The sequence below is a fragment of the Muntiacus reevesi genome, chromosome 21, assembly GCF_963930625.1.
Source record: "Muntiacus reevesi chromosome 21, mMunRee1.1, whole genome shotgun sequence".
NCBI classification, from domain to species: Eukaryota; Metazoa; Chordata; class Mammalia; order Artiodactyla; family Cervidae; genus Muntiacus; species Muntiacus reevesi.
In genome coordinates this window covers 34,543,632-34,571,074 of record NC_089269.1, presented here as the reverse complement: position 1 = coordinate 34,571,074, position 27,443 = coordinate 34,543,632, and the positions used below count along the sequence as shown (strand labels likewise).

The 27,443-nt window shown below is 38.6% G+C and overlaps 1 protein-coding gene across 2 annotated transcripts in view; it reads left to right on the top strand.

The window, feature by feature from the left end:
• C21H21orf91 (chromosome 21 C21orf91 homolog) overlaps positions 1 to 15,180 on the top strand; it is a 35,444-nt gene extending 20,264 nt beyond the window's left edge. For both annotated transcript variants that reach the window (XM_065913669.1, XM_065913668.1), the window contains exons 3-5: positions 7,341 to 7,877; positions 9,109 to 9,171; positions 10,610 to 15,180. In XM_065913669.1, the coding sequence (XP_065769741.1) occupies positions 7,341 to 7,877; positions 9,109 to 9,171; positions 10,610 to 10,776 (767 nt within the window). In that variant the 3' untranslated portion in view covers positions 10,777 to 15,180. The remainder of the gene's footprint in view (positions 1 to 7,340; positions 7,878 to 9,108; positions 9,172 to 10,609) is intronic.
• The last annotated feature ends 12,263 nt before the right edge of the window (positions 15,181 to 27,443 follow it).

Here is a 27,443-nt window from a genome sequence, read left to right as displayed (position 1 = left end):
CAGAAATGAAAGTGGGGAAAAACGTTATAAAGAAAACTATTGAATAGAAACAGCTTAATTTTTAAAAATACCACTGTTCGTACAGAAATGTCCACCTAAATAAATTTCCAAAATATTAGCAATTATGATTGCCAAGTAAGGTCCTGGTTCTCTACTAATCACGAACTCAAGACCCAAAGTTACATAGCCATCTATGTGATATGTTTTAAAGTTTTCCTTATACTTAGGATGTCAATTATATTGCTCCTCAGAAGTTTTATTAGGAAGTTGTAGTACAGTTTTTGTGGAACTGGTTTGGAAATTACTTCTAACTCAGTTTCTGAAAAGTACCAACTCATTTAATTGCATTTAGATTCATTCCCTTTCAAAAGCTGCTGAAGATTGAAAAATTGAAAGCATTTCCCCTGAAATCAGGAACAAGACAAGGGTGCCCACTCTCACCACTACTATTCAACATAGTCTTGGAAGTTTTGGCCACAGCAATCAGAGCAGAAAAAGAAGTAAAAGGAATCCAGATAGGAAAAGAAGAAGTGAAACTCTCACTGTTTGCAGATGACATGATCCTCTACATAGAAAACCCTAAAGACTCTTCCAGAAAATTACTAGAGCTAATTAATGAATATAGTAAAGTTGCAGGATATAAAATTAACACACAGAAATCCCTTGCATTCCTATATACTAACAATGAAAAAACAGAAAGAGAAATTAAGGAAACAATACCATTCACCATTGCAACAAAAAGAATAAAATACTTAGGAGTATACCTACCTAAAGAAACAAAAGACCTGTACATAGAAAACTATAAAACACTGATGAAAGAAATCAAAGAGGACACAAACAGATGGAGAAACATACCGTGTTCATGGATTGGAAGAATCAATATTGTCAAAATGGCTATTCTACCCAAAGCAATCTATAGATTCAGTGCAATCCCTATCAAGCTACCAACGGTATTTTTCACAGAACTAGAACAAATAATTTCACAATTTGTATGGAAATACAGAAAACCACGAATAGCCAAAGTAATCTTGAGAAAGAAGAATGGAACTGGAGGAATCAACCTGCCTGACTTCAAACTCTACTACAAAGCCACAGTCATCAAGACAGTATGGTACTGGCACAAAGACAGAAATATAGATCAATGGAACAGAATAGAAAGCCCAGAGATAAATCCACGAACCTATGGACACCTTATCTTTGACAAACGAGGCAAGGATATACAATGGAAAAAAGACAACCTCTTTAACAAGTGGTGCTGGGAAAACTGGTCAACCACTTGTCAAAGAATGAAACTAGAACACTTTCTAACACCATACACAAAAATAAACTCAAAATGGATTAAAGATCTAAATGTAAGACCAGAAACTATAAAACTCCTAGAGGAGAACATAGGCAAAACACTCTCCGACATAAATCTCAGTGGGGTCCTCTATGACCCACCTCCCAGAATATTGGAAATAAAAGCAAAACTAAACAAATGGGACCTAATGAAACTTAAAAGCTTCTGCACTACAAAGGAAACTATAAGTAAGGTGAAAAGACAGCCCTCAGATTGGGAGAAAATAATAGCAAATGAAGAAACAGATAAAGGATCAATCTCAAAAATATACAAGCAACTCCTGAAGCTCAATTCCAGAAAAATAAATGACCCAATCAAAAAATGGGCCAAAGAACTGAACAGACATTTCTCCAAAGAAGACATACAGATGGCTAACAAACACATGAAAAGATGCTCAACATCACTCATTATTAGAGAAATGCAAATCAAAACCACAATGAGGTACCATTACACGCCAGTCAGGATGGCGGCTATCCAAAAGTCTACAAGCAATAAATGCTGGAGAGGGTGTGGAGAAAAGGGAACCCTCTTACACTGTTGGTGGGAATGCAAACTAGTACAGCCACTATGGAAAACAGTGTGGAGATTTCTTAAAAAACTGGAAATAGAACTACCATATGACCCAGCAATACCACTTCTGGGCATACACACCGAAGAAACCAGATCTGAAAGAGACACGTGCACCCCAATGTTCATCGCAGCACTGTTTATAATAGCCAGGACATGGAAGCAACCTAGATGCCCATCAGCAGATGAATGGATAAGGAAGCTGTGGTACATATACACCATGGAATATTACTCAGCTGTTAAAAAGAATTCATTTGAATCAGTTCTAATGAGATGGATGAAACTGGAGCCCATTATACAGAGTGAAGTAAGCCAGAAAGATAAAGAACATTACAGCATACTAACACATATATATGGGATTTAGAAGGATGGTAATGATAACCCTATATGCAAAACAGAAAAAGAGACACAGAAGTACAGAACAGACTTTTGGACTCTGTGGGAGAAGGTAAGGGTGGGATATTTCAAAAGAACAGCATGTATATTATCTATGGTGAAACAGATCACTAGCCTGGGTGAGATGCATGAGACGAGTGCTCGGGCCTGGTGCACTGGGAGGACCCAGAGGAGTCGGGTGGGGGGGGGTGAGAGGGGTGATCGGAATGGGGAATACGTATAACTCTATGGCTGATTCGTGTTAATGTATGACAAAACCCACTGAAATGTTGTGAAGTAATTGGCCTCCAACTAATAAAAAAAAAAAAAAAAAAGCTGCTGAAGAAACAAATTTGTGCTCAGAGCTGTTAACACTTGTAAATGCAATTAAAATTTATAAAGTCAACTGGAAAACTCACTGGGATCTCTGATAATAGCAGTGGTTGTTTCTCTTATATTAATTCAAACTGATGAGGTGGAAAAAACAAAATCACTTCAGGAATTTATAAAATGACACATATATTGTTGATATAAATTGAGTGGGCTACTCACATTCATTTCTTGTAAAAAGGTATATGAAGTGTCAGTATATTAAATTTTCTTAATTGGGTATTTTAAACTATGTTTACAAGACAAGTATTTTCAAATTAAACTTTAAAACTGATTCAGGTTTTAAATTTTTAGTGAGTTAAGAAGGTATAGGTACAGATCTGGAGAATGAGCTACAGTTTACATAAAACAGCCTTGTATATTCACAGTATGTATATTTCTAATAAAAATAAGTAATTGAGTAGAAGTTCCTGATTTTATTTGGCAGATTGAATGATGCCACTGGAATGCATCTCTATATATCAGTGCCACTCATCAGTTCTTGGGATTAATGTCATATTAAACCAAACAGGAGTAACTCCACTGGAAGATGTCTTTAATAACTTCCCTGTGTGTTTGTGTTCGCTCAGTCACATCCAACTCTTTGTAACCCCCATGGACTATAACCCACCAGGCTTCTCTGTCCATGGGATTTCCCAGGCAAGAATACTGGAGGAGGTTGCCATTTCCTCCTCCAGGGGATCTTCCCAACCCAGGAATTGAACTTGGGTCTCCTGCACTGGCAGGCGAATTCTTTACCACTGTGCCACCTGGGAAGCCCAGTTAACTTCTGAGAGCCTGCAAAGCTGCGCAGCCTAGTTACCTTGCAGATGGGTAAAACTTCATTGCAGTAGACCTCAAATAATAATTGGTAGTAAGTTTTAGGTTTGCTTTTTAAATGCAATTTTAATTTTCCTTTATTCATGTAATGACTTTTTCTTGAGTATTCACTATGATAATAAGGATGTATATAAAACAGATGGTGCTCTTTCTTACAGAATTTACCTCTAGCAGGAGATAAAGGCCAGTGAAGAAGCAATTTGAAAATCTGGTGCCATTAGCTCAGATGTAACTGGTTAGAAAAGGCTTCTCAGAGGAGGAGGGACTAGAGAGGGGCTGGTATGAAGACCCAGATGATGGAGGGGGAGTGGTCATGGCGTGAAGGAAGATTTAGTGTGCTAGGTTTTAGCGGGGAGAAGTCTGTGAAGGTGGACAGTAAAGCATCTGGGATGCAGCACCAGGAGGAACTGTCACAGAGGACACCCAGTTTTCTTCCCTGAGCAGTGGGGTGTGCCAGACTCAGGAGGAGGAGCGGGTGTGGGTGTAAGGATGGAGGAAGAGGCGGGGGGGATGTGAGCAGCATGGCAACCCCTCCAGTGTTCTTGCCTGGAGAATACCATGGACAGAGGAGCCTGGCGGGCTCCAGTCCGTGGGATCAGAGTCGGACATGACTGAGCAAATAATTGCACATGGGACATCTAGCTAGAAATATTCCCACATTCAGAACTGTTCCTGTCATGGCATTTTTTTGTCTTTTATAGGGGATTTTTCACCTGAGTGTCTGAATCTGAAATTTACTTTACATTTACATGTTTTCACAGTAAATTGAATATTGTTGTTCTCTGATTTGCTTTTCATCTCAGCTGATTACCAGTATGCATATAATTGTGTGTTTACTGGGCTCCAAACGTTCATTTGGGTGGGCATTTAAGTAAAAGCTAAAAGAATTAAAATTATTTCTGAAGAACAAAAAGTTATATTACATAAATTACTAAGAAGAAAGATTGGGTTAAAAAATCATTAACTTTAAAAGCCCACATTATTCTTCAAATAAACATTTATTATATTGACTTATTATTAAAGCTCTGGGGCACATTGGGAAAGTTGTCGTTTCATATTTTTGTCTTTTTTTAATACAACTTCTGAACATTCCAAATAAATTTTTTAAAACCCCCAAAAAACTAGCAGCAAAGAAAAATGACTTTCTACTGGCTTCCCAGGTGGCACCAGTGGTGAGGAATCCACCTGCCAGTGCAGGAGACATAAGAGACACGGGTTGGATCCCTGGGTGGGGAAGATCCCCAGGAGGAGAGCATGGCCACCCACTCCAGTACTCTTGCCTGAAGAATCCCAGGCACAGAGTAGCCTGACAGGCTGTGGTCCTTGGGGCCACAGAGAGGCAGACACGACACAAACGCACATAGCCTAGCTTAGAATCCTTCTTACACACAGAAGGATTTCCTCTCATGTATAGTAAAGGAGAAATATAATTTACAACATTTAGATTCAGCTAAACCATCGCTACATAGATTAGTGCTGTGGCAATGGACTGAGTGAGAATGAGACCATTTACGGTTTCTGGGGTTGGCCAGCTACCTGTTGGCACCGAGCCCCAAGAGAGTAAGAAAGCTCTCTAGTGAATTTTCCAAAGTTCCTAAAATACTCGAGCTTCAGGTTCTCTCTGCCTAGCAGTCAGTGTTAGAATCAAACAACAGAACGGAGGTGTTTCTTATTTTATCTATAATTGATGCTAACTGCCTTTTTGTCTTATTTATGATATTAAACCATACATAATATTATAAAGTACTTTTAATATGTTTATTCTAATCAAGATTTGTGCACTTCCCTTTTATGTTAATTTACCAGGTTTCGAAGGCATACAGTGTTGTCAAATAGAGCTTTGAAGTTTTGTGCTTGAATATTTTAATTTTGCAGGAAATTTGACCTAACCAGACAATAACTGGTAAAAAGTATATACACACACAAATACAGCACGGGCACCAAAGGAGTAAATAAAATGTGTATGCAATTGTTTTAAGTTTGGTTTTTGCGCTCAGTGGAAGAAACACGACTGAGATGGTTGAGTTTACCTGGTGAGGCACGTCTGCTTAGTTAGACGGCTAGTATTTAAGAGGGGTGCCCCTGTAGCTTGTGAGGGAGCTAACAGCCCAGTTAGTACTGGTTTTGGCAGGACCCATCATTGGCTGATGTGATGTTGTTTTAGAACAAGTTAGTATTTGTATTTTGCACCTGATTTAATACTGTTAAAATACAGATACATCACTATTTTAGTATTAGCCAGCAAGTCAGTGAATAAAATTATTACAACTTCAGCTTTTAAAACAAGGGATGTGTCAGGGAATGTTTGACGGGAGGATTCCTAGTGCTGTCCCTCATGAGCCCTTTGTCCCTCTTCAAGCGGAACAGCACGCTGCTCCCAGGGCCTGAGGTCACTGTGTGAGGCAGGCTTGGGTCTCCTTTAGTAAACATTCTCTTTAGGACAAAACTGCTTAGTCCCGTTCCCCTTTCTTGAGATATGGATTGTCTCCTGACCTTGTGACTAACATTACCCCTTGTTCCCCTGGTAATGGTTGCTGTACGTTTGGTTTTCTGATCTCTCTCATTCCCGAAAGAAGTTTCTTGTACCACAGCCTATATATACTCATAGAAAAATCATTAAAGCACCTTTACTTCATCAGAGCTTAGGTCCCCGGGTCTTTTCTCTCTCTCTCTCTCTCTCTCTCTCTCTCTCTCTCTTTTACTTTCTTATTGTCGACTCCGTACCCTAGGTTCCTGTCCATTAAAGGACCCAACAGGGATGGATACAGAATGTAATTTTTTCTGATGAGTCAGTTAAAACTTCCTTTTTAAGTTAACACCTGAGTGGTTCTCAACTTCCTGTTTTCAAAGCTAAGCAATTTAGAATGCTTAATTCTTGCAGGCATTAATTTTCCATTCCACATCTCATGTTTACCTTCAACGTAAAAGCACTGCTGTTTTATTTTAAATGGTTTGAACTTACAAAAATGTATCAATGTATTCTGTATTTCAAAGTATGTTGTATATTTGAAAATGTATTCTCTTTTAAAAAACAATAGAGATAGCATACTTGAGCTCTACTAAAAAGTTGGAAATGTAAATGTGTAGTATTTTCCATGATTTGTGGTATGTAATGAACATTTGTGAGTTGAAGAATTATATTGTGTCTTGGTAGATTGAATTTGTTGCTCTGTGAATAAGAACTGTGTGTAGTGCATTTCTTCTAGAGATAAAATTATGAAGTTTTAGTAAGTATTAAACATGTGAAAACATTTTAGATGTTTTTATTTTCTTACTTGAAAAAAATCTAAACAGTTCATTGACTTTTTGAGGCTTTTATTAATGTATATTTTCCTGATTCTGGTTTACCTGTCCCCAGTAAAAATATAACTATTAATTTAAAATCATGATTTACTGTGTTTTTTTGTTAGGGAAAAAATTGTGAAGCATTTCTCTTTATTAAACCTATAACAAAAATTTTTACAAATGTATAATTTCAGGAGAGCTAGTGAAGAAAGCTTTATAATGTACAGGTCAACGTTCTGTAAATAAAAATTGCTGGTTTGGTGGTATTTTTTTAATATTATGCAATAACATGCCTCTGGACTGAGGTTGAAATTGAATCATTAAGTCCTTAAGAAAGGCTTTGCTATTCATAAGAACTTAATATTTCTGCTATTCAGAAGTAAAGCGTAAATTATTAGGCTATACATTATTGTAATATATATGTATATTATTAATACTAATATTCTTTAGCATTTTTCCACTAATTTGTAAATTAATTGGTGACTCGGTATTTTACTAAGATTTATATTTTTTAATGCAGCTTATAAAAAAAAAATTGGGTCACGTCTTACTTTTTTTCTTTTAGGAATACCAAAATCTGATCTCTTGCACACCAAATCGTTAAGGGGCCATAAAGACTGCTTTGAAAAATATCATTTGATTGCAAACCAGGATTGTCCTCGATCTAAGCTTTCAAAAAGTACTTATGAAGAAGTTAAAACCATTTTGAGCAAGAAGATAAATTGGATTGTACAATATGCACAAAATAAGGATCTGGATTCAGACTCCGAGTGTTCTAAAAACCCCCAGCATCACCTGTTTAACTTTAGGCATAAGCCAGATAAAAAGTTACTCCCACAGTTTGATTCTCAAGTACCAAAATATTCTGCAAAGTGGATAGAAGGAAATGCAGGTGGCCTCTCAAACTGTACACAACGAGTGCTGGAACAGAGGGAGAACACAGACTTTGGGCTTGCTGTGTTACAAGATTCGGGTACCACTTTATGCCACAGTAGTGTACGGTGGCCTCACAGTCACACCCGGGAACAGAAAAAGGAAAAGACGATCTCTGGTCCAGAGGCTCATGTCCAGACCCAGCATCCACATTACAGCAGAGAGGAATGTAAGTATAGGGAAAGAGGGTAAAGATTGGAGTTTTGTTGGTTCTTTTTTATTTTTTTAATGTTTCACATATGTGATGTGTCAAGAATTTTGCTGTGGAATTACAGATTTGGTTAATTTAGCATTTAAATGACAGGTTCACCCTAGCAAAAATGCTATCATTTCTTTGGAATATTCCTTAGTATGCCCTAAAACCAGTGGAATTCTACAGTCCCATCATTTGTTTTGCCATTTTAAATTATTAATAGAATGGAATCAACAGCTTGGGAATTAGGAAGTTCAGAGTTCATATAGTTAGAAGTAGAGCCTCCAGCACTGACAAGCACACACCGTCGTGTCGCTAACCCTAGAAGACTAGTTGGGTTGGGGCTGGTGTTTCAGAAGCAGAAACCTGACAAGTTCCCAAAGGTCAAAGGTGACGTGTGCACCTAGAAAAACCGACTCATTCAGTCTGCATCCGTTTCTTCAGAAACGCACAGGAGCACACGTGGTTTTAATTAACTTAGAATCAAGTGATCTTAGGGCTAGAAGGGCCCTTGGGCCTATTTTTGTATAACTCCTTGATTCTGCATCTGAGTTATCTACAGTCGTAAACGTAGACGGTGCTCCCCGGTGGCCCAGTGCTGAAGAGTCTCCTGCCAGTTCAGGAGACGAAGGTTCAGTTCCTGGGGCGGGAAGATCCCCTAGAGTAGGAAATGGCAACCTACTCCAGTATTCTTGGCTGGAGAATTCCATGGGCAGAAGAGCCTGGTGGGTTGCAGTCTATCGGGTCACAAGAGTCAGACACAACTTGGCGACTTAACAGCAACATATAGCTAGATAAATGGATTTTCAAACTGTTTCTGTAGTACGTTAGTCTTTCAAGCTACACATCATGAAGCATGTCGCACTTTAACAAAGTCAACTCAGTGGGTAGTAACTAGCACTTTTTAAAAATGGAAACAGCATGAGAAATACCAGAACCCATTGGACCTAGTGCTAAGAATTTTTCTGTGAACTTTTTATTTCAGGTGGAGGTAGACCGGTAGTGAAATAGACTGGTTGTGGATTGTGGGCAGAATTTGAAAACCCAGCACTTTAGGAGTTAATGAATGAATCCTAGGGTCCTGTTAAATGTCATGTTCAGAAATAAATGCAGATACTTTGTTTTAAATAGGATGTTGTGTTGATGGTGTAGAAAACTTATTTCCCCAGGTTGTCATGGTAGTAATGAATGTATTTTCATGTTTCAGTGAATTCGATGACTCTTGGTGAGGTAAAGCAACTGAATGCAGAGCTCCAACAACAAATACAGGGTAAAGACTCATGTCAGTACTTCATACATGTGCCAGTTTTGTTACAGAAAATCCCTTATTATCATTATTTGCATTTAAATTTTAAAATGATCCTCTTAGACTCTCCAGAGCAAAAAGCATTTTTCTTAGTCTTCTCAGTGAACTGATGGTGACATAGATTCTTCTTTTTCTGGTGAAAACAGAGACTACAATGTAATCTCTTACTAACATGTTTCTTTACTGCCTACTATTGTGTGAGGCACTGCACAGGGGTGCTCCTTAGCAGATTTCTAAGGCAGGTGGTATTGGCCCCGTTTTTTGTTTTGTTTTGTTTTGTTTTAATTATTATTAACTCTTCCAAACACAAAAGTAGTCAGAATAATGTAGTGAAACCCTCTTTCCAAATTTCAACTGACTAATTTTCCTTCTTCTCTACTTGCACCCGTTTTCCTTCCCCTACTCCTACCTCCAGCATGGATTATTTTGGAACAAATTCCAGACAATATTTTGTTTTGTTGTCCATAAATGTAATAGTGTAGAATTTTCTCTAAAGATAATATTCTTTTTTAGGCAATCACAACCTCATGTTTTTAAAAAAAGAACAGTAGTGTGTTAATATCATTCAAGCAGGATGCTAATACAGTTAACGGTGTTCAATTTCCCCAATTGTCTTTTTTTCTTTTTCCCCTATAATTAATTCCCATTTAGGTAAGGAAACTGCACTTCAGAAACCTTAAGTTGCTTACAATTGCTTTAGCTGCTTACAGAGATCTTGGATTCAGTAAACAACAGATTAAGGATTCTAATTCCTGTCCTTTTAACTCCAAAGGTAGTGGTCTTTCTTGACTACACAGCCTCTCAGGATAATAAAATAATAATAGCAACTTAACATTTGTCAAGTACTTATCCTGTGACAAGTACTTTACAAGTATGATCTTATTTAATCCTCACAGTAACCCTGTGAGGTGCTTACTTTCATCATCAAGGTTATTCCATAAGAGGAAATTAAAACATAGTTTAAGTTACTTGCCTGAGACACTAAGAGTCAGAACAAAAATTCAGGTAGTCTGATTCCAAAGCCTCTTAGAGGAGGTTCCAGACCTGGGTACTAACAGGCACTTTACTGTTCATAAATCATATTAGAAATTCATTGAACCTGTTTATTCCATGTGAGGAAAGGATCTCAGAGGTGATTGTAACTGCCATCTCTGCTGTGCATCTGGGTCATTGCTTAGGACTCGCAAGTTTCATTTGATGGAGAAGGACACCATATTCCAGTTGGCTATGCAAAGTGTACAACTTCCTAGGATGATCAAAACTCAGCTGTTTCCTTGGTTTCAAACTACTTTCATTACAAACACTTGCCCAATGTGTTCATTTCAGCTTAAGTACTTGAAATATAAATCATAGATTAGGTTTCTGTGTATTAAAAATAGAATTACTTTTTAAATCTTTACAGAAGTTTTTGAAGAGTTAGCCCACCAAGTGCAAGAGAAGGATTCTTTAGCCTCAGAGCTCCATGTCCGCCACGTTGCCATCGAACAGCTTCTCAAGAACTATTCCAAGTTACCATGTCTGCAGATGGGCCGAACGGGATTGAAGTCACACCCGCCCATAAACAACTGAACTCAACTTACACTTACTTCCCATGCTCTGCCATTTTTTGGTCTGCTGGGCATGTTCACTTTGAAGAAGTTGAAGAAAGTTATGGTCAATTATTTTATGGTCATTAAATTTGCAAAGATTAAGGCAATATTCAACATCTTTGCCAAATAAAGCAGACCATTACACTCTAGTCTTCTAGGGTTGATCATTTTGATTCATTTGGGGAATCTGTTTTCCCATAATTACTAAACAGCCCTCCCTAATTTATACCACATGTGACTACTTAAATATACTGTTACAGTGTGATTTTATTAAACATGTTTTAATGTAATTCACCTGTCAAAACAACAGAAGGTTAACAAAGTTCTTATATTAGTCTAAATTACTAAAGATAACAAGAGGGAAATGGAATTCATAATATCACCTCTTATTTATTGAGCAATATTTTAATATGAAAATTTTATATATAAAAATGCTATTTTAGGTACTTTTCATCCTCTTTATAAATGTGCATTTGAATGGCTCTGTATATTATAGTTACACTTCGTGTGTGAGTATGTTACTCATTTCACATTACTGCATTTTATTCTCTTAATAATGTTTTTACAGCTGTTACCTTGTTTTCCAAAGATAAATGTATTTTGGAATAGAAATCTATCTAGTTGAACTGTTTTGACTTCTAATAACTCTTATGAAAGAGGAGTTAATAACTTTTTAAAGCAAGTATACGGGAAAATAAAAGACATTATTTTTTTCTAACAAAAGCAATTATGAGTTCAGGAAGAAAATACTAATCTAGTTTTTGTATGTCAGCTTATCTCTGTAGAAGTAAAAGCCTATTTTAGTCAGTATTACTTTCAATAATGACTTTGATGTGTTAGAATTTGGACATGAGTTTAAGTCAAGCCTCACTTCCAAGTCAAATATATTATCTATCTTCAAATTTAATATGCCATGAAACTGGTGTCCTGTCTTTGAAAAAAATTATATTGTGTGCTAGATAAAAGTTCAAGAATTCTTCAACTGTCCAAATTCTTTTAACATCATTGAAAGTCATGCCCAAAGAAAGCATTTTCTAAATTTTAGAATCAAAAGGAAAAGAGAAGATTGCTTGTGAAAGAAAAGTAAAATTCTAATTCAAAAAAATAAGCTCCTTTTTAAGAAGATATTCTTGTTAGTTGCTTCTCATGTTTCCAAGAGTTCTGAACAAATAAGTTGTCTCAAACAGATAAGTTTTCAAGCCATATAGTATAGTGAATGCTATAACCAACGCAGATTTAAAATGGGCTCTAAATTCTGTTTTCTGCTGGTACTTAGAATGTATTTATGAGACAGGATCCTTTGCATGAAAGCATCAACAGAAAAGCCCATTAACTTGGCAGTTTTGTACATAAAGATATGAATAACTTCTGCCTTAAATTTGGCGGGCTGCCCTGGCTTGGGGCAGATTTTAGTCTTGAACACAAAGAGTATTTGACCAAGCAAAGAAATGCCTCTATCTAGTAGAAAACAAATTTTTGTCATGCTAAAATATAAAATGTGTTATATTTGCCCGAGGATATTAATTGATGTGTTACTGATTTTTGTGAAATATGTTACTGATTTTGTGAAATATGACATAACTGCTTTTTGGAGGGAGCTTTTGAAAGACGCTTTCCATTTCTCTCGATTCTTTGAGTCATCCAAAATGAATTTAAAATCCAAGGAGTGGGGAATGAATTCATTGCCTTAGTTTTGATAAGCTTTAAATTAAATGTGTGCAATATAAAAAATCCCTATAAATTGTAAGTTGAATAGAGATGTTTCCTGATGCCAGTAAGTGTCTCAGTGCTTCGTTGTTATGGACAGATGTTCAAATTTGACTTTACTCTTTTTTTGGTATAATTCATTAAGGATGTTACCAGCCAGTGTGCTTGCACACATTTGTGCTTCTATTTAGATCACTTTGGGACAGTCGTAAAAACTGGGGATGTGTTGCCTTTGATAGAAGCAGTAGCTTGTTTCCAGAAGAGCCATTCTGAATCCAACAGTGTTATCCAAAGAAAGTGTTTGCTTATTTCTGGCAAAATTGTAGCTTTACTGCTGAGGTTGGCACAATTAGATGGGATCATATAGGTACCAAGGTCTTATTTGGAGACTGACTTACTCCATTTAGATATTTTACGTGAGCTCTTCAAAGGCACGGTGCTCTTAAAAAATTTCTGTGGTGCTGGTACTCACACTAGTACTTGATTTGGGTGGATATTCTAGTTTAAAAAAATTTTTGACAAAAGTATTTTGCACAGCAGTTTATCCAAATATTTGGTAAACTTATTCTATATTCCTATGTTAGTTTTCTCGAATATGCAGTTATTCTATATGCTAGATAGAGTTGAGTTCTATCTTCAGAGAACATGAAATACTCCAAATATTGGTTACCATCCTTGGCCATTTTTCGGCAGAGTTGTTAGTATTTTTTGAGGATGTTTAGAAGAAAATCTCACCTATACTTTTAGTTTCAAAAATGGCAAAAAAGAGATTGCCAGTCAGCTATTTAATAGCTGATATGATTAAGGAGAGTGAAATAAGACTAATATTTTTTCACTTTAGATTTCATAATTAGACAAGTTGAATTAACTTTAAAAAATTAGTTTGAAGTTGAAAGTGATTTTGACAACACAAGATTGTTCTCTTTAAAGATTTCAAGTGCTGTCAGCCTTTTAATTAAGCTAAAAATGTGTTTACTTTGTGATTATTATCCTTTGATCCTAGTATTCAGTGTCCAAATTAGTCTTTTGAAAGGCATGCACTTTCAAACCAGACCAGCAATAGATGATGCATGCAGGCAGCCAGTGTTCCACTCCATTATGTAGCTTCTTACAGTGTTGGAGCAAAGAAATGTTTTTAGTTTTTCAAATTATATGTTCATTTTACCACAGAGTGCCCATTTTTATAAACATTTGAGGATTATTTTTAAATAAGTTCATGTTGGGAAGTGATTTCAGAAATATAGTCAAAATATATTGTTGGCATCTTGAGATTTCTGGGGTTTTTTATTTTACCGTTTACTGCTGAAAATGGTTTAGAGCTCATTCTTGTTGTTTATATGTTTTTTTACCTTGGTGTTTATGCTGTTCCTTTCAGTCAGCTTTTGCTGTGTGTGTATGTGTGAGGGTGTGTTTTTAATTAATTTCTGGGGATAGATGTGTGTGTGTTAATGTTTACAAATTTTGGCTTTGTTTTGTTTTAGAAGAAATCTGCTAGTGTTATTAATGTTGTAAAATGTAATACAAAATGTATATGCTCAAAACTTCAGTAGGAACTTTTAAAGAGTAAATTATTTGTGTAGCTCAGTAAGCAGTTCAGGCTAGTGACCATAAAATTAGGTTATGTGACATAAAAACTTGCAAATGGTACAGTGTAAAGTTCTTGTAGTGTTATTTTTATGCTGAAGTAAGATGTTTGAGTACTTTTAAAGTACTTAATAAAAAATGTTTAGTACTCAAGTATCTTTGTTCAGATGTGACTGTAAAACAAAGATAATTGATTTCAGTGTTCAGTTGCGTTTTTAAGTTTAGGTTGGTGGAAGTAATTATTTGAGGAAATTTGTGGTGGAATGGGAGAGAGTTCATTGACCAAATAATAAGGTAATGAAGCCCTGGCACAAGTAAATGTATCTTGGAGAAGGGCTCTGATACTGTGCTTGGAATAACAAGGTTCTGTCCAGTGTCTCGGAATTTTCATCCACTTCATCCTTTCATAACTGCCCTTATTAATAATGTAGCCTAACCTATTAAGCAACTTGATCGCCTTGCTGTGAACCATATCATAACAAGTCTCTAAAACTGAGATATCTTTAACACCTAGTTTGTAACATACACTTTTCATACTTTTTCAGTTTAAAAGAATCCAGATTACTAATGCATTTTAGTGATGTTGAATTAGTCCACAATTTTAACCTTAACAAATTACAAAAATCATGCAAGCGATTATTGCCCTCCACCCTCCATTCAAAAAGTGTTACTTGGAGCTTCCCTCAACTGCACCAAAAAAAAAAAAAAAAGAATTTTAGTAAATGTGTTTCTTCTTTCAAACATAGAATGTTTACTGCCATCCTGCTGCCTCCAAAAGAGGTATTTTAGAAAGTGTTCAGTAGTGACTTCTGTTAAATGCTATTCATACTTTTACAATTTGTGTGTGTGTGTTAATCTTGCTTTAAATTTTAGCAGAACATTCAAAATTGTCTAAGATTTGAGAAAAGAAAATGAAGCTGCCGTGATGAAAACCAAGTTGGTTTCAAAATTTATTTAGACATTACTTGGCTGTTATACTTTCCTTTTAAAACTGCAATAATTTATATATTTCTATTGCTCTGCTTTGGAACTGTAACTACATATGCTTGTCTACTATTTTTAATTTTACAAAAATAAAATAAATATTTTATTATCTGTTAGCTTTAGTGGCTATTTTTAAGTGTCCATATATTTTCTCTAAATTATTGACCAAGTGAAAAGTTTCATTTTCAGGTTTAGGACGTCTGTACTTAAAAATGGTTATCTAACAGTTTCTTAATTCTTGGTGAGACTCTTTCTTTGATAATATTCCCTCTGCCCCAAGAGTTCAGAAGCAGAAAATAAGATTCTTGTGGCTTTCTAGATGCCTGCGCAACTTTTTAAGGTTTTAAGTGTGTTAAGTTTTAATAAGTGTATACAACTGTATAACCATCTCCTCTTAGGATGCCTTTCAAATCTCTTCCTTCTCCATTTCCTTTCCAGTGTCCTGATCTCTGTCACCGTACTTTGCATTTGCCTGCCTTAGAACTTTACATAAATGTTATTCTACGGGATGTACTTGTTTGCCTCTGGCTTTTTTTTCACTCAGCTGGCTACTTTAAAACTCATCTGTATTAGTGCAAGGATCGGTAGTTCATTCCCTCTTTTTGAGCTGACTAGTCTTTTATTGTATGTATTAGAGTTTGTTTATCTATTCATCCTGTTGATGGACATTGAGTTGCTCCAATTTAGGGTTCTATAAATAAAGCTGTAGTGAATATTTTTAAATTGGCTTTTAAAAGGATACTAAAGTAGAAATTAAAGTATCAAGATTACTTGTGGTTAGGACTATGAATCTGAATATTTTTCAAATTACCATTTTTCCCACAAATGATTTTTAAAGTAATTTATATACCTGTGGTATTAATTTAAAATTAGGAAACAGTTTTTCAAGAGATCAGAGGTAGATTATAAAATAACGGGTATTTGAGAACTTCAACATGAAGTTCTCTTCAAAGTCTAAGACCACTTTTTTTTCCAGAAAAGGCAATGAAGACCAAAAGAGTCTGGTTTGGAGAAAGTACTGGAAAAAGCACCAAACCACAAGCGAAGCTGTTCTCTTTAGCTTTAAACTATTCTGTGACATTAAGGGAAATTCATCACGTAAACTTTTCTAAGTCTTGAGTTCACTGAGCAAGAGCAAACAGTTGGTAAAATGTAAGCCTAATGCTGCTTAATCATTTTTGTTCCTGCCGAGGTTCTGAGCTTTCTTAAGAATTTTCAAATCACTTGTAAAATGATTTGTTCACCCTCATTATTAAATGTCATTATAGAACCCCGAATTTTTTAAAGGTATTTTAGAGACTGACAGGTAGCAGTGAGTGTTGAGAGCACTTCTCTGTCCACAAATACAAGAGGGGAGCTGCCAGCAGAACAATGCCTTTTACATTGTTTATATATAGGTGTTCTAAATTATTTGTTAAAAGACTTTTAAAGCTTTTATTTTTGAAATCTGATCTAGATGATGTCTTAGATCCCCTCTGTCTTAAGTTCCACACACTTGCAAATAAACATCAGTGGATTTTACTTTTTCAGGGGCAGGGGGGAGGAGCATGTGCTCTGCATCTAAATCCCATTCTGGTGCTCAAGTAGCACAGGGGAATACAAAATTGTGGAAGCAAAAATTTCTCCCAACCTCCCTTGCATCTGGGACACTCCACCTAAGTTGGTGAAGCAAAGAAATGGTGGGCGAGGATGAGAACAGCCAAGGGAAAACATCTGGTGTCTCATACTCAAGTGTAGGCAACACGTCAGCTCCTGGCATCTGGGCTTGAGTGGCATCTGGCCACTGTTCAGAGGCTCTGACCTTGAACCTAGTAGCGGAGTAATCACCTTTGTTGCTAACTAGTTTCCAAGCTTCCTGGGCAATCTCTGCCCATTGAATCAATTCCTTTTCAGCCTAAATCAACCAGTCGCCTTCTCTGGCTTGCAACTGAGAACCCTGTTACGCCTCAATTCAATGCTCTCCCCCTCTGAGATCTTTCAAAATTGGTTTCTAAAAGTGAACTGCTGAGAACCACCCCTTATCTAAGCTGCCCCTCAGGACCACAGGGTCTGCCTTTTGGGTCAGCTGCAACTGATGGGAAGGTTTTGAAGAGAAACTTTTTGGTAACATGGATGTCTGTTTTCCTGTTAAAAGTGTTGATTGTTCACAGGCCGAGTGACTTTGGAGCACTTCTCTCTCTCTCTCCCCTAATTCTCCAGCATGAATTACTCAAAGTGCTCACGTTTGTATCTACCAGGATCTTGGAGGAAGTGATGTGAGACAATGCTAATCATTTTAGCCCTGGGTTTGACCTGTGTTCTCTTGGGTCATACTGAATGACCCCAGCTCAGTAAGACTCCAGAGGCACACCACGACTGCATATTCTCCATATCAATTGTCATTGGTGCGCAGTCATGTCCAACTCTTGGCATGGACTGCAGCACGCCAGGCTTCCCTGTCCTTCACTATCTCCCAGAGTTGGCTCAAACTCACGTCCATTGACTCTGCGATGCCCTTCAACCATCTCATCGTTCTGTTGCCCCCTTCTCCTCCTGCCCTCAATCTTTCCCAGCATCAGGGTCTTTTCCAATGACAGTAGCTACAGGGAAAGTAAGTAAATAAATGCCTAAAGCCGTCATCCAGTAACTGAATACTGCACATTCTCTCCACATACCCCACTCTCCATAGCATCTCTGACTCCATTTCAAGCCTTTGATGACTTGCGCTTGTTCTATTTCCCCTCCAAACTAGTAAGTTTTCTAACTTAGAGCTTCATGAAACAGATGTCAAGTGGCTGCATCTCTGGGGTTTCTCAATGACTAGGTCAGGGGTGGAACCCAAAAATTTCATCTAATGAATTCCCAGGTGATGCCGAACCTGCTGATCTACACGGCATTTTGCAAACCACTGCCCAAGTTTACTTCACAGAAGATACACTACTACTTTCTTCCTCAGACTTTCTAGATTACTACTGCCTAGAGAATAAAAATCAGTCCTCACAGCTCAGCATTAGAAGCCTACATCACCTGGCTCCCACCTGTTTTCCATTTTAATTTCTTCAAATTGAGATTGTGTTCCAGGAACTCAACAAACCCTATAGGCTTAAGGTCTAAGAGACGTAAAAGCCAACAAGGCTTTATCGGCAAACTGAAAAAGAGTCTGCCTGGAGGCTACGGACTGAAAAAGGTTCACTGGATTTAGCCACCAGGATTTCAATGAGAACAGTTTTGCTGGACCTATGGGAGCAAAAGTAGATCATAATGAAGTGTGGGTGGGGAGGTGGGATATGAATTTGGGGTATGAGCTCTTAAAGAGTCTAACCATAAAGCTGAAGTCATGATGGTGGGTCCAAGGTTTTGTTTCATGTCAGGAAGTGGTGGGATTGGCCAAAAATTTTGTTAGGAATGTTACAGGAAAAACCGGAAAGAAGTTTTTGGGTAACCCAATACTTAAGCATAAATACTGAGAAGACAGATCTGGAAGAGCCAAAGACGAAGAGGTAGCAATAATCAAAGGAGTAGATAGTACTGAAGAGGTGAAACTACAGCACACCTAGAACGAATTGTCCTCCGGGAGGTCTAGGATCATCTCGGGCTTTGACATTGGAGAGAAGTTATACACCACAAATGAACGCATTTGAGGGAAATTCATCGGAGAGTAAGTTGAAAAAGTCCCTACCTGGCTGTTCCCATTTTCTGTGAGAGAAAAGGAAAAGATGATGGGGTCAGAAGCTCGAGAGAAGTGGTGATGTGCTAAATAGCTGCTTCTGAAGGAATGAGAAATGTCTCGCTACAACAGGAAGGGTTGCCACACTGTTTAGATGAAGTGGAGACTGGCACCCATGACTCACCATTGAATGAATTTCTCTAAATTTGCGTTCAGATTTCGTTACTGTAAATACAGAGTATTTTTGCAATTGGAGTATACTGAAAGCACCACTGAAAACAGAATCTGAAACTCAAATTTGTGGCTCAAAAATTCACAAAACAGCACCCAATAGATAAAGTTTCAAGTGTGGGGAGAATGAGAAATTTGAAAAGCTCCTATAAATAGTATGTAGGAAGCAATGAATTATACAGTTCTAAGCAATAATTTTCACTTGTCCTCTCAGTAATTGGTCCTACAGGCAAGGTCCTAAGGCTGTTTTGAAGGACAAGCCTTTACAGGTCAGTTGGTATCAAGCTTCAGCAGAGGGAAGTGGGGAAATTTGAACCTAGATAAAAGGAGTTTGTTGAGAGGCCATCAACCTCCTCACAGAACGTGGAAGAAAGCCAAGACATAGCTAAACACAGAGTTTCAGATCTGTAACTTCAAACGAAAGGAAAGGAGATGTAAAAGGAGAAAGGCTCTTCTGGGGGAAAGAGCCAAGTGAAACAAAAGCGATGAAGGCAAAAGAGGAAGCTGAAATGAGCAAGGCCATTGCTGAACTGAAATTCGGGAACTTGGGGCCTAACCCACCGCTGCCGCTCCCAGGCGCCACTTCACCTCTCTTAGCCTCCGTTATCTTGCCTGTCAAAAGTGGACTTGAACTTGGTGATCTTCAGGGGAACTTCCAGCTCTCACATTCTGTAAGGATAATGAGTTTTAAGAAGCCTGTCATGGACAGTTTCCTCGGCCTCTGCATGAACAGTAGAGCTGAGCGGAAAGGACATGAGAAATGTGGTTTCATTTAGAAGAAACCATGAGGTGCTTTTACAGCAAGATATTTCTATGATCATCTGTAACAAAATAGACAGGACACAAGAATGAGCATGGCTCATAAATAACCCTACAATTCCCTACGTGCTGTTTATAGACAGAAAAAGAGTACTGTAAGTCTTGACACCTCATTACTTTCCTACTTTCTTTGATCAGAGGAAACTATTTGGGGAGACTCTTCTCTCACACTATCAACAGCTGGTCCAGCTCCTAAAGACGGGCTCAGGCACTTCTACCTGTGCTTGGAAAATGAAAAACTGGAAAGGCTGTGCCCAAAGCTATTTGGTAGGACATGATCTTTTCGATCAATAAAACTGTCCTTTATTTTGAGATTACATCTTTTCTGTTATGGGAGTAGAAAATTTTCTTCATGAAGTGATAACAGTAGATGGTAGGTTTTCATTTTTTATTTGTTTGGATTTGAGTCCTTCCTTGGTAAACATTAAAACGACAGTCTTAAGTTGGTGCATGATTCAGGGTTCTCCAAAGAAAAACCAAAAAGGATAGGTAGACAGGTAGGTGGGTAGAGAGAAAGTGAGAGTGAGTAGAGGTAAGTGAAAGTGTGAGTCACTCAGTCGTGTCCAACTCTTTACAATCCCATGGGCTATAGCTTCCCCGCCTCACCTGTCCATAGAATTTCCAGTAAGAATACTGGAGTGGGTAGCCATTCCCTTCTCTGGGGGATCTTCCCAGCCCAGGGATTGAACCCAAATAGATAGATAGATAGACCAACAAGACAGATGGTCTGGGGAAGGGGTTGAATGATTTAAGGGAACTGACTGACACAATTGTGGGGGCTACAGGCTGGAAATTTATGTTGCAGTCTTGGTTGGACCTGAAAGCAGTCTGGAGGTAGAATTCCTTCCCTCTCAGGGAAACGTAGTCTTTTCTCTTAAGCTCTTCAACTTATTGGATGAGGCCCACCCACATTATGGAGATTATCAAGCATAATCTGCCTTATACAGTCTACTGATTTAAATATTAGTCACATCGAAAAAATATTTTCACAGCAACATCTCAACTGGCGTTAACCAAACAACTAGGCACCAAAGCCTAGGCCAGTTGACACATTAAATTAACCATCACAGTTGGTTACTATTTTTATTTTAATATTCCATGAATCTAGTAAGTCTGGAAATCATAGATCTGGCATAGTCTAGTTGGGATCTGCTGTCATAGGAGACCACAAAATATGTGGCACTAAAGGGGTCTCATAGCTTTTCTTTGATTTGCCCTTGTTTTATTTTACGAGAAAGTTTTCTTCAGAAAAAAAAAAAAATCCTTTAAGAACAGCTAAGCTGCAACACATATGAAAGTTGAACTGCTCCTGCTCTGTGTGAAAGACCATGGAGATTATCCGACACAGCCCACTTCACACCCTTTTCAGTTACCATCCCCCCCAGTCCACCAGAACTGCCACCATGAGCCCCCAAAGCAGTTCTGAGTGACCTACAGGCCTGGGGATCTACAAAGTACTCATTAAAAACTGATCTGGTCTCACCCACATAAAATGGCCTAAATCGTTTAAGAAACTTCCAAACCTTCTACAGTCCTTATTAGCTACAGATGCAAAGACTGGACCCCAATCCTCCTGATTCCATTTCCAGAGCTCCTGTGACATAATATCACCTCTGCCTGGGCTCCTAGCTTTTATTTCTATTACACAAGATCTTCTGTTTGAGAGAATTATAGGATATTTCTCCACATTCTGAGAGACCACAGAAACAGCCAGGAAAGGAAAACAGAGGGCAAAGAAAAGGCGGGGCAAGTTTTCCCTGCTAAGCAAAACAGGGTTTAGTCTGAACCAGGACAACTGCTAGTGAATCCTGACAGCACCTTATCTGCCCCTATTCTGGAAGGCAACCAGGATGGGCTACAAAGACAGCTCCCATCAAAACCTAAGACAGCAAGTGCCTTTCTTATATCAAAAAGCCAGTTTTAGCAGCACTCAATCCTAGGAAATGTCAAAGCTTATAAATGCCCATTGCTTTTCTTAGAAAATAAAGGGAAACACTCCGTTGCTCCTAACTGATTCTTCAAAGCAGAGGCAATAAAGTCATATATTATCATAGTCATATTTACAAGGGACTGTGCGCAGTGTTGGGGGGATTTCCTCTGTCAACAGAAGGAAATGGAAATAGTGTGTAAAAGCCCCAAATATGTTATATTATATTATATCCTTGTGCAGAAATTACATACGTCTGTACCATATCCTAGAACCAATTAGAAGGCTAAGACCGGGGGTCCCAGCAAAAAGGGTCATCATGAAGCCTAATTCCAATCTCATATGGAGGTGAATTTGAAATGGAAACCTAGTTAGTTACAAAGAAACTTTGAACAAGATCTGAAACTGTTAGCTAAATAGCCCTCTTCTTAGTCATTACCAGTAACTTAATGCTCATTAGAAGTAAAAGGAGGACCTATCCAATTACCCACTGCTTGAGACTGCTAGAAAGCAAGAATGCATATCTGCTGTAGCCGGCTGCTAGCCACATGTCTCGGTGTACTGAGTTCTGATCAGTCAACTTAGGTAAAATCCCATTACTAGAGATGCTAGAAATAGCGCCAGCAAAATGACCGAAGAAAGGGCAGTAAGTTTGTGTTGTCCCTTTTCCTCTCCTTCTAGAGCAGTTCAGTCCAAGAGCTATGAGGTGGGACAAACAAGGGTGGTAACCAAGCGGGGATATGCGGGGTGGGTTGGGGGGCGCTGTTGATGGAGGGGTGTTAGACTTGAAGTAAGTTCTTATTAGGTTGTCAGACTGCCAGAAGGATAAGCAGGGCACCCATGGGGGTGTTAGAGGAGATAAGGGCCTGGATATGGGGGCTCAGAGCCTCAGTGGGCTAAAGAGGCCACCTGTAAAGAGTGACAATGGAAAATCCTAACACACACAGAGATTGATCAGGTAAGTAAATATATTAATGATAATGGGGGCCTGGTTTCTCATTCCTGAAGGAGTTAGAAAGGGAGTTAGGCAGAAAACTAGAATGAACCCTGTGGATCTGACTGAAATTGAAGGCAATAACATAAACTCATCGTTTTCAAATAGATATGTAAATACATAGATGCATACACATAGACACACCTGTGTTTGTTCACTAAGAAGGTCTGAGAGAGTGACCTCAGACAAAAGCAATGAATACATCTAGCATTCAAGTGTTACTCTCTAAAATAATTCTCCACTAAATCAGCACCCCTTTAGGGGAAATGACTGACTGTGGAGCTGAGACAGGGTGTAGGGAAGGAGCAAATCAGCCAAGATGGACTATTCAGGCTCTCTCACCCCACGGTTTGTAACAGCTGCGACCACTCACAGCACCGCGCGGGGGCGTCACGAGGAACTCGCTTGGTCACGGGGTTTTGTGTGCCGGAAGCACATGTGACCTCCACCCACCATGGTTGCGTCTGGTGGGTCAGCCACGAGAGGAAGGACTAGCGAGAAGCCTGCTCTGGCTGCTGCGGTCAGCCGGGAGAGGGCTGTGACGGCTGCCGTGTCAGCCGGGAGAGAGGCTGCGTGCAGTCATGTTGTTACGTCGTGGCTACTGCTATGGCTGCCGTGCCAGCCAGAGGGAATAAACATGTCTGCCGCTCCCATGGCGTCTCGCGTCTCCTTCCGGCCTTCCGGCCTTTTAGCTCCTGCCTCGCCTTCCCTGAGTTCAGCAAACAGTGCCGGCAGTATGAACAGTAAGTCCACTGGCCCTGTGAAGAGGATGAAGAGCAAAACACAGGGAAAGAAGAAGATGGGCCTTTGTGCCCCCAAAAAGGGCTCAAAAAATGATATGGACATGTCAGAAAACACAGAAGCTATGTTGAAGAGGATCCACTGACCAAATAAGAGACAATTTAAGTATCAATAATTAGTGAATCAGTTGAGTAAAATTTTAAAATATGTGTCCACACTGTTTCTTAAAAAATGAGTGAATGGAGAGTTGGCCGTGAGAGATGGGAGAGTTGGTGATGCCAAAAACTTGACCTCTGTGCAACCAGTGCCAAATCAAATCTTGGAGACAGAGTTTTTTTTTTAGTGATGTAGAAAGAATAGCTTTATTGCTTTTCCAAGCTGAGACGGACACTGAGGGCTCATGCCTCAAAAACCATGTGTCCCGACCTGGGAGGATTTGGGGAGGAGTTTTATAGCAATGATTCAAGGGCAGGGTTGCTGATAACATTAGAGAGCGTGGGCGCGTGCACTCATTTAATCTGGTCTCGAGTAATCTCTTAATGAGCTTCTCTGGTTCCTTCTGGCCTCTTCAGAATGAACAATGCTGAGTCCATTTGCCAGGGTTTTAGTTCTATAAACAGCTCAAATATATTATTATGTGTATCCCTTGAAGTACAACCAGGACCCCAAGGTTGCACTATTGTCTCTCTGAGCTGCTCCTCCCTGTCTGCCTCCCTCCCTGATTAGCAACTGTTTGAACCTGCCCTTCAGGATTCAAGGAAGGTCAGAGGGCTGGAATTTGTTCCCTAGAAAAAAGGAATGGGGGAGACAGAAAGGCTACCATGCCCACCGGCCCCACAGAGTCCTGCTCAGTTTCACGACCTCATCTCAAATTTATCTCCCCCCAAATAATAATTATTTACAAAGAAGAAAAAGAAGAAGTTTAAGTCTCTACCTTAATCAAGTGATAAAGCCATATCAGGAATGAGGGTAAAGATAGGAATGAGCATGAGACTGCTATTTTTCATAAGAAAGTATAATTGATATTTTAAATAATATAAATGTGTAACTGTGATAAAAAAATTACATTGGAAAGATTTTAACAAAAATGCTTATCTGTTATTCTTAGGTAAGAAAGCCAGAAAATAAACAACAAACACCATAAATTAAGACTAGTCAATGATAACATAGTATTTGAAACAAACAAACAAAAAGAAACAGTTTTTACAAAGCAAAAGAAAATATGTAATGACTCTTAAGACAACTCCTGATTCTTAGAGTTTAAAATGTTATCAATTTGAACAAAGCAATTCAAAAAATTTAGTGGAAAATATTATGAGTTATTGTAGGTAATAAAATACTATCTAGTTAACATTTGTAGAGTCTTAGCATGCATTTATGCTAAGTCATTTTAGTTGTGTCTGACTCTTTGTTACCCCATGGACTGTCGCCCACCCGGCTCCTCTGTCCCTGTTGCCATTCCCTTCTCCAGGGGCTCTACCTGACCCAGGGATTGACCTGAGTCTCTTATGTCTTCTTGCATTGGCAGATGGGTTCTTTGCCACTAGTGCCAGGTAGGAAGCCCTTGTAGAGTCTTACTGAAGGGGAAAAACTCTTCTTAGTGCTTTATACCCATTATCATGTCTAACTCGCAATTTCGCTATGAGGTAGGTACAATTATTATCCCCACTGTACAGATGAGAAAACCGAGGTAGAGACTTTAAAAATCTAGCCCCACATGACATAGTCAGAAGGATGAACTCAGGGAGTTTCCCTCTTGTGCCTATGCATTTAATCATTACCCTGACAGTTTTAATCCTAAACTCTAACCTTTTGTGTTTTTCCTCCTCAGGTCATCTAAGATCTAGTAATGACATCTGTAACAGCTATCTCCAGCACCATGACTATCTCAACCTTAATTCCAACCCTGCTATTTAATGCCTTGGTTATTAAGGAGACCTCTAATTCTTCTCTGTTATGCACTGAATATTTGTGTCCCCCCAGATTTCACATGGTGAAGCTCTAACCCTCAATGTGATAGTGTTAGGTGGTAGGGCTTTTGAGAGGTACTTAGGTTCCTCCTGTGAGGTCAAGAGGGTGGTTGCCATGATGACATTAGTGTCCTTATAGAAAAAGAAACCAGAGCACTCTCCCATCTCCCTCTCCCCCTCCATCTCTCTCTTTCTCTCTCTCCCTCTCTCTCTGCCTTGGAAGGACACAAGAGTGAAGGTAGTCATCTGCAAGTCAGGAAGAGAGCCCTAACCAGGAACCAAATGGCCAGCAACTGATCTTGGCCCTTTCCAGGGCCCTGGAACTATGAGAAATAAATATCTGTTGTCTAAGTCACCCAGCCTATGGTATTTGCTACAACAGCCCGATTAATATACTATCCCTCAAGTTGGACTCAACTTAGTGACCAAATAACAACAACAATATATATATAAAGTGATATACAGACTCTCCCCACACTGATACATACTCAAGGCTATCTCCCAAGTAAGTTTTCAAAGACTGGTTTATCAATGTCACATTCCTACTTAAAAATATGTAAGGGTATGGGGCCTGAGGGCAGGATTCAAATCCTTCAGGAGGGTATTCAAAGCTTCATACCCTTGGACTCAATTACTTCTACTAACTTTACTTCTCACTATACTTTTCTCTGAAATGTCCCCTCCAGTCAATTCCGCAAACACCCCCAAACAAATGTTTGGATATACGGCCTCTCTCTCTCTGCCCCTATGCATTCTTTCTGGCCATTTCTGGAATGCCCTGCCCCTATTCTCTCTCCAGAAACTTCCTTTTACCTGTTCAGACTCACTCTAAGTATCCAGTCTTTTGAAAAGATTTCTCCAAATCTCTGTGCTCCCATAAGACTTTGCTTATAGCTCTATTTTGACAAGCATTTATTTAGGGTCAGTCTCCACCAAAACCAGGCTTCCTTTGTGGTTCACATGGTAAAGAATCTTCCTGCAAAGCAAGAGACCTGGCTTCAATTCCTGGGTTGGGAAGATCCCCTGGAGAAGGGAAAGGCTACCCACTCCAGGATTCTGGCCTGGAGAATTCCATGGATTTTATAGTCCATGGGGTCGCAGAGAGTCAGACACGACTGAGTGATTTTCACTTTGTTGTACAACATAATTGTTCACTGTTTGTGTATACCATTAAAAAGATGACTACAGTATGTCTAATTAACATCCATCGCCATACATAGTTATAAAAATGTTTTTCTTGTAATGAAGACTTTTAAGGTCTTTTATTGAGTACTACTGTGTACAGATGGTCAATACTGAAATCAGACTGAATATATTCTTTGCAGCCAAAGATGGAGAAGCTCTATACAGTCAGCAAAAACAAGACCAGGAGCTGACTGTGGCTCACATCATGAACTCCTTACTGCAAAATTCAGACTTGAATTAAAGAAAGTAGGGAAAACCAGTAGACTGTTAAGCTATGACCTAAACCAAATCCCTTATGATTATACAGTGGAAGTGACAGACAGATTCAAGGGATTAGATCTGATAGACAGACTGCCTGAAGAACTATGGACAGAGGTTTGTGACACTGTACAGGAGGCAATGATCAAGACCATCCCCAAGAAAAAGAAATGCAAAAAGGCAAAATGATTGTCTGAGGAGACCTTACAAATAGATGTGAAAAGATAAGTGAAAGGCAAAGGAGAAAAGGAAAGATATACGCATTTGAATGCAGAGTTGCAAAGAATAGCAAAGAGAGATAAGAAAGCCTTCTTCACTGAACAATGCAAAGAAATAGAGGGAAACAATAGAATGGGAAAGACTAGCAATCTAGTCAAGAAAATTAGAGATACTAAGGGAAATTTTCATGCAAAGATGGGCTTAATAGAGAACAGAATGGTATAGACCTAACAGAAGCAGAAGATATTAAGAAGAGATGGCAAGAATACACAGCAGAACTATACAAAAAAGATCTTCATGACCCAGATAATCATGATGGTGTAATCATAATCACCCACGTAGAATCAGACATCCTAGAATGTGAAGCAAGTGGGCCTTAAGA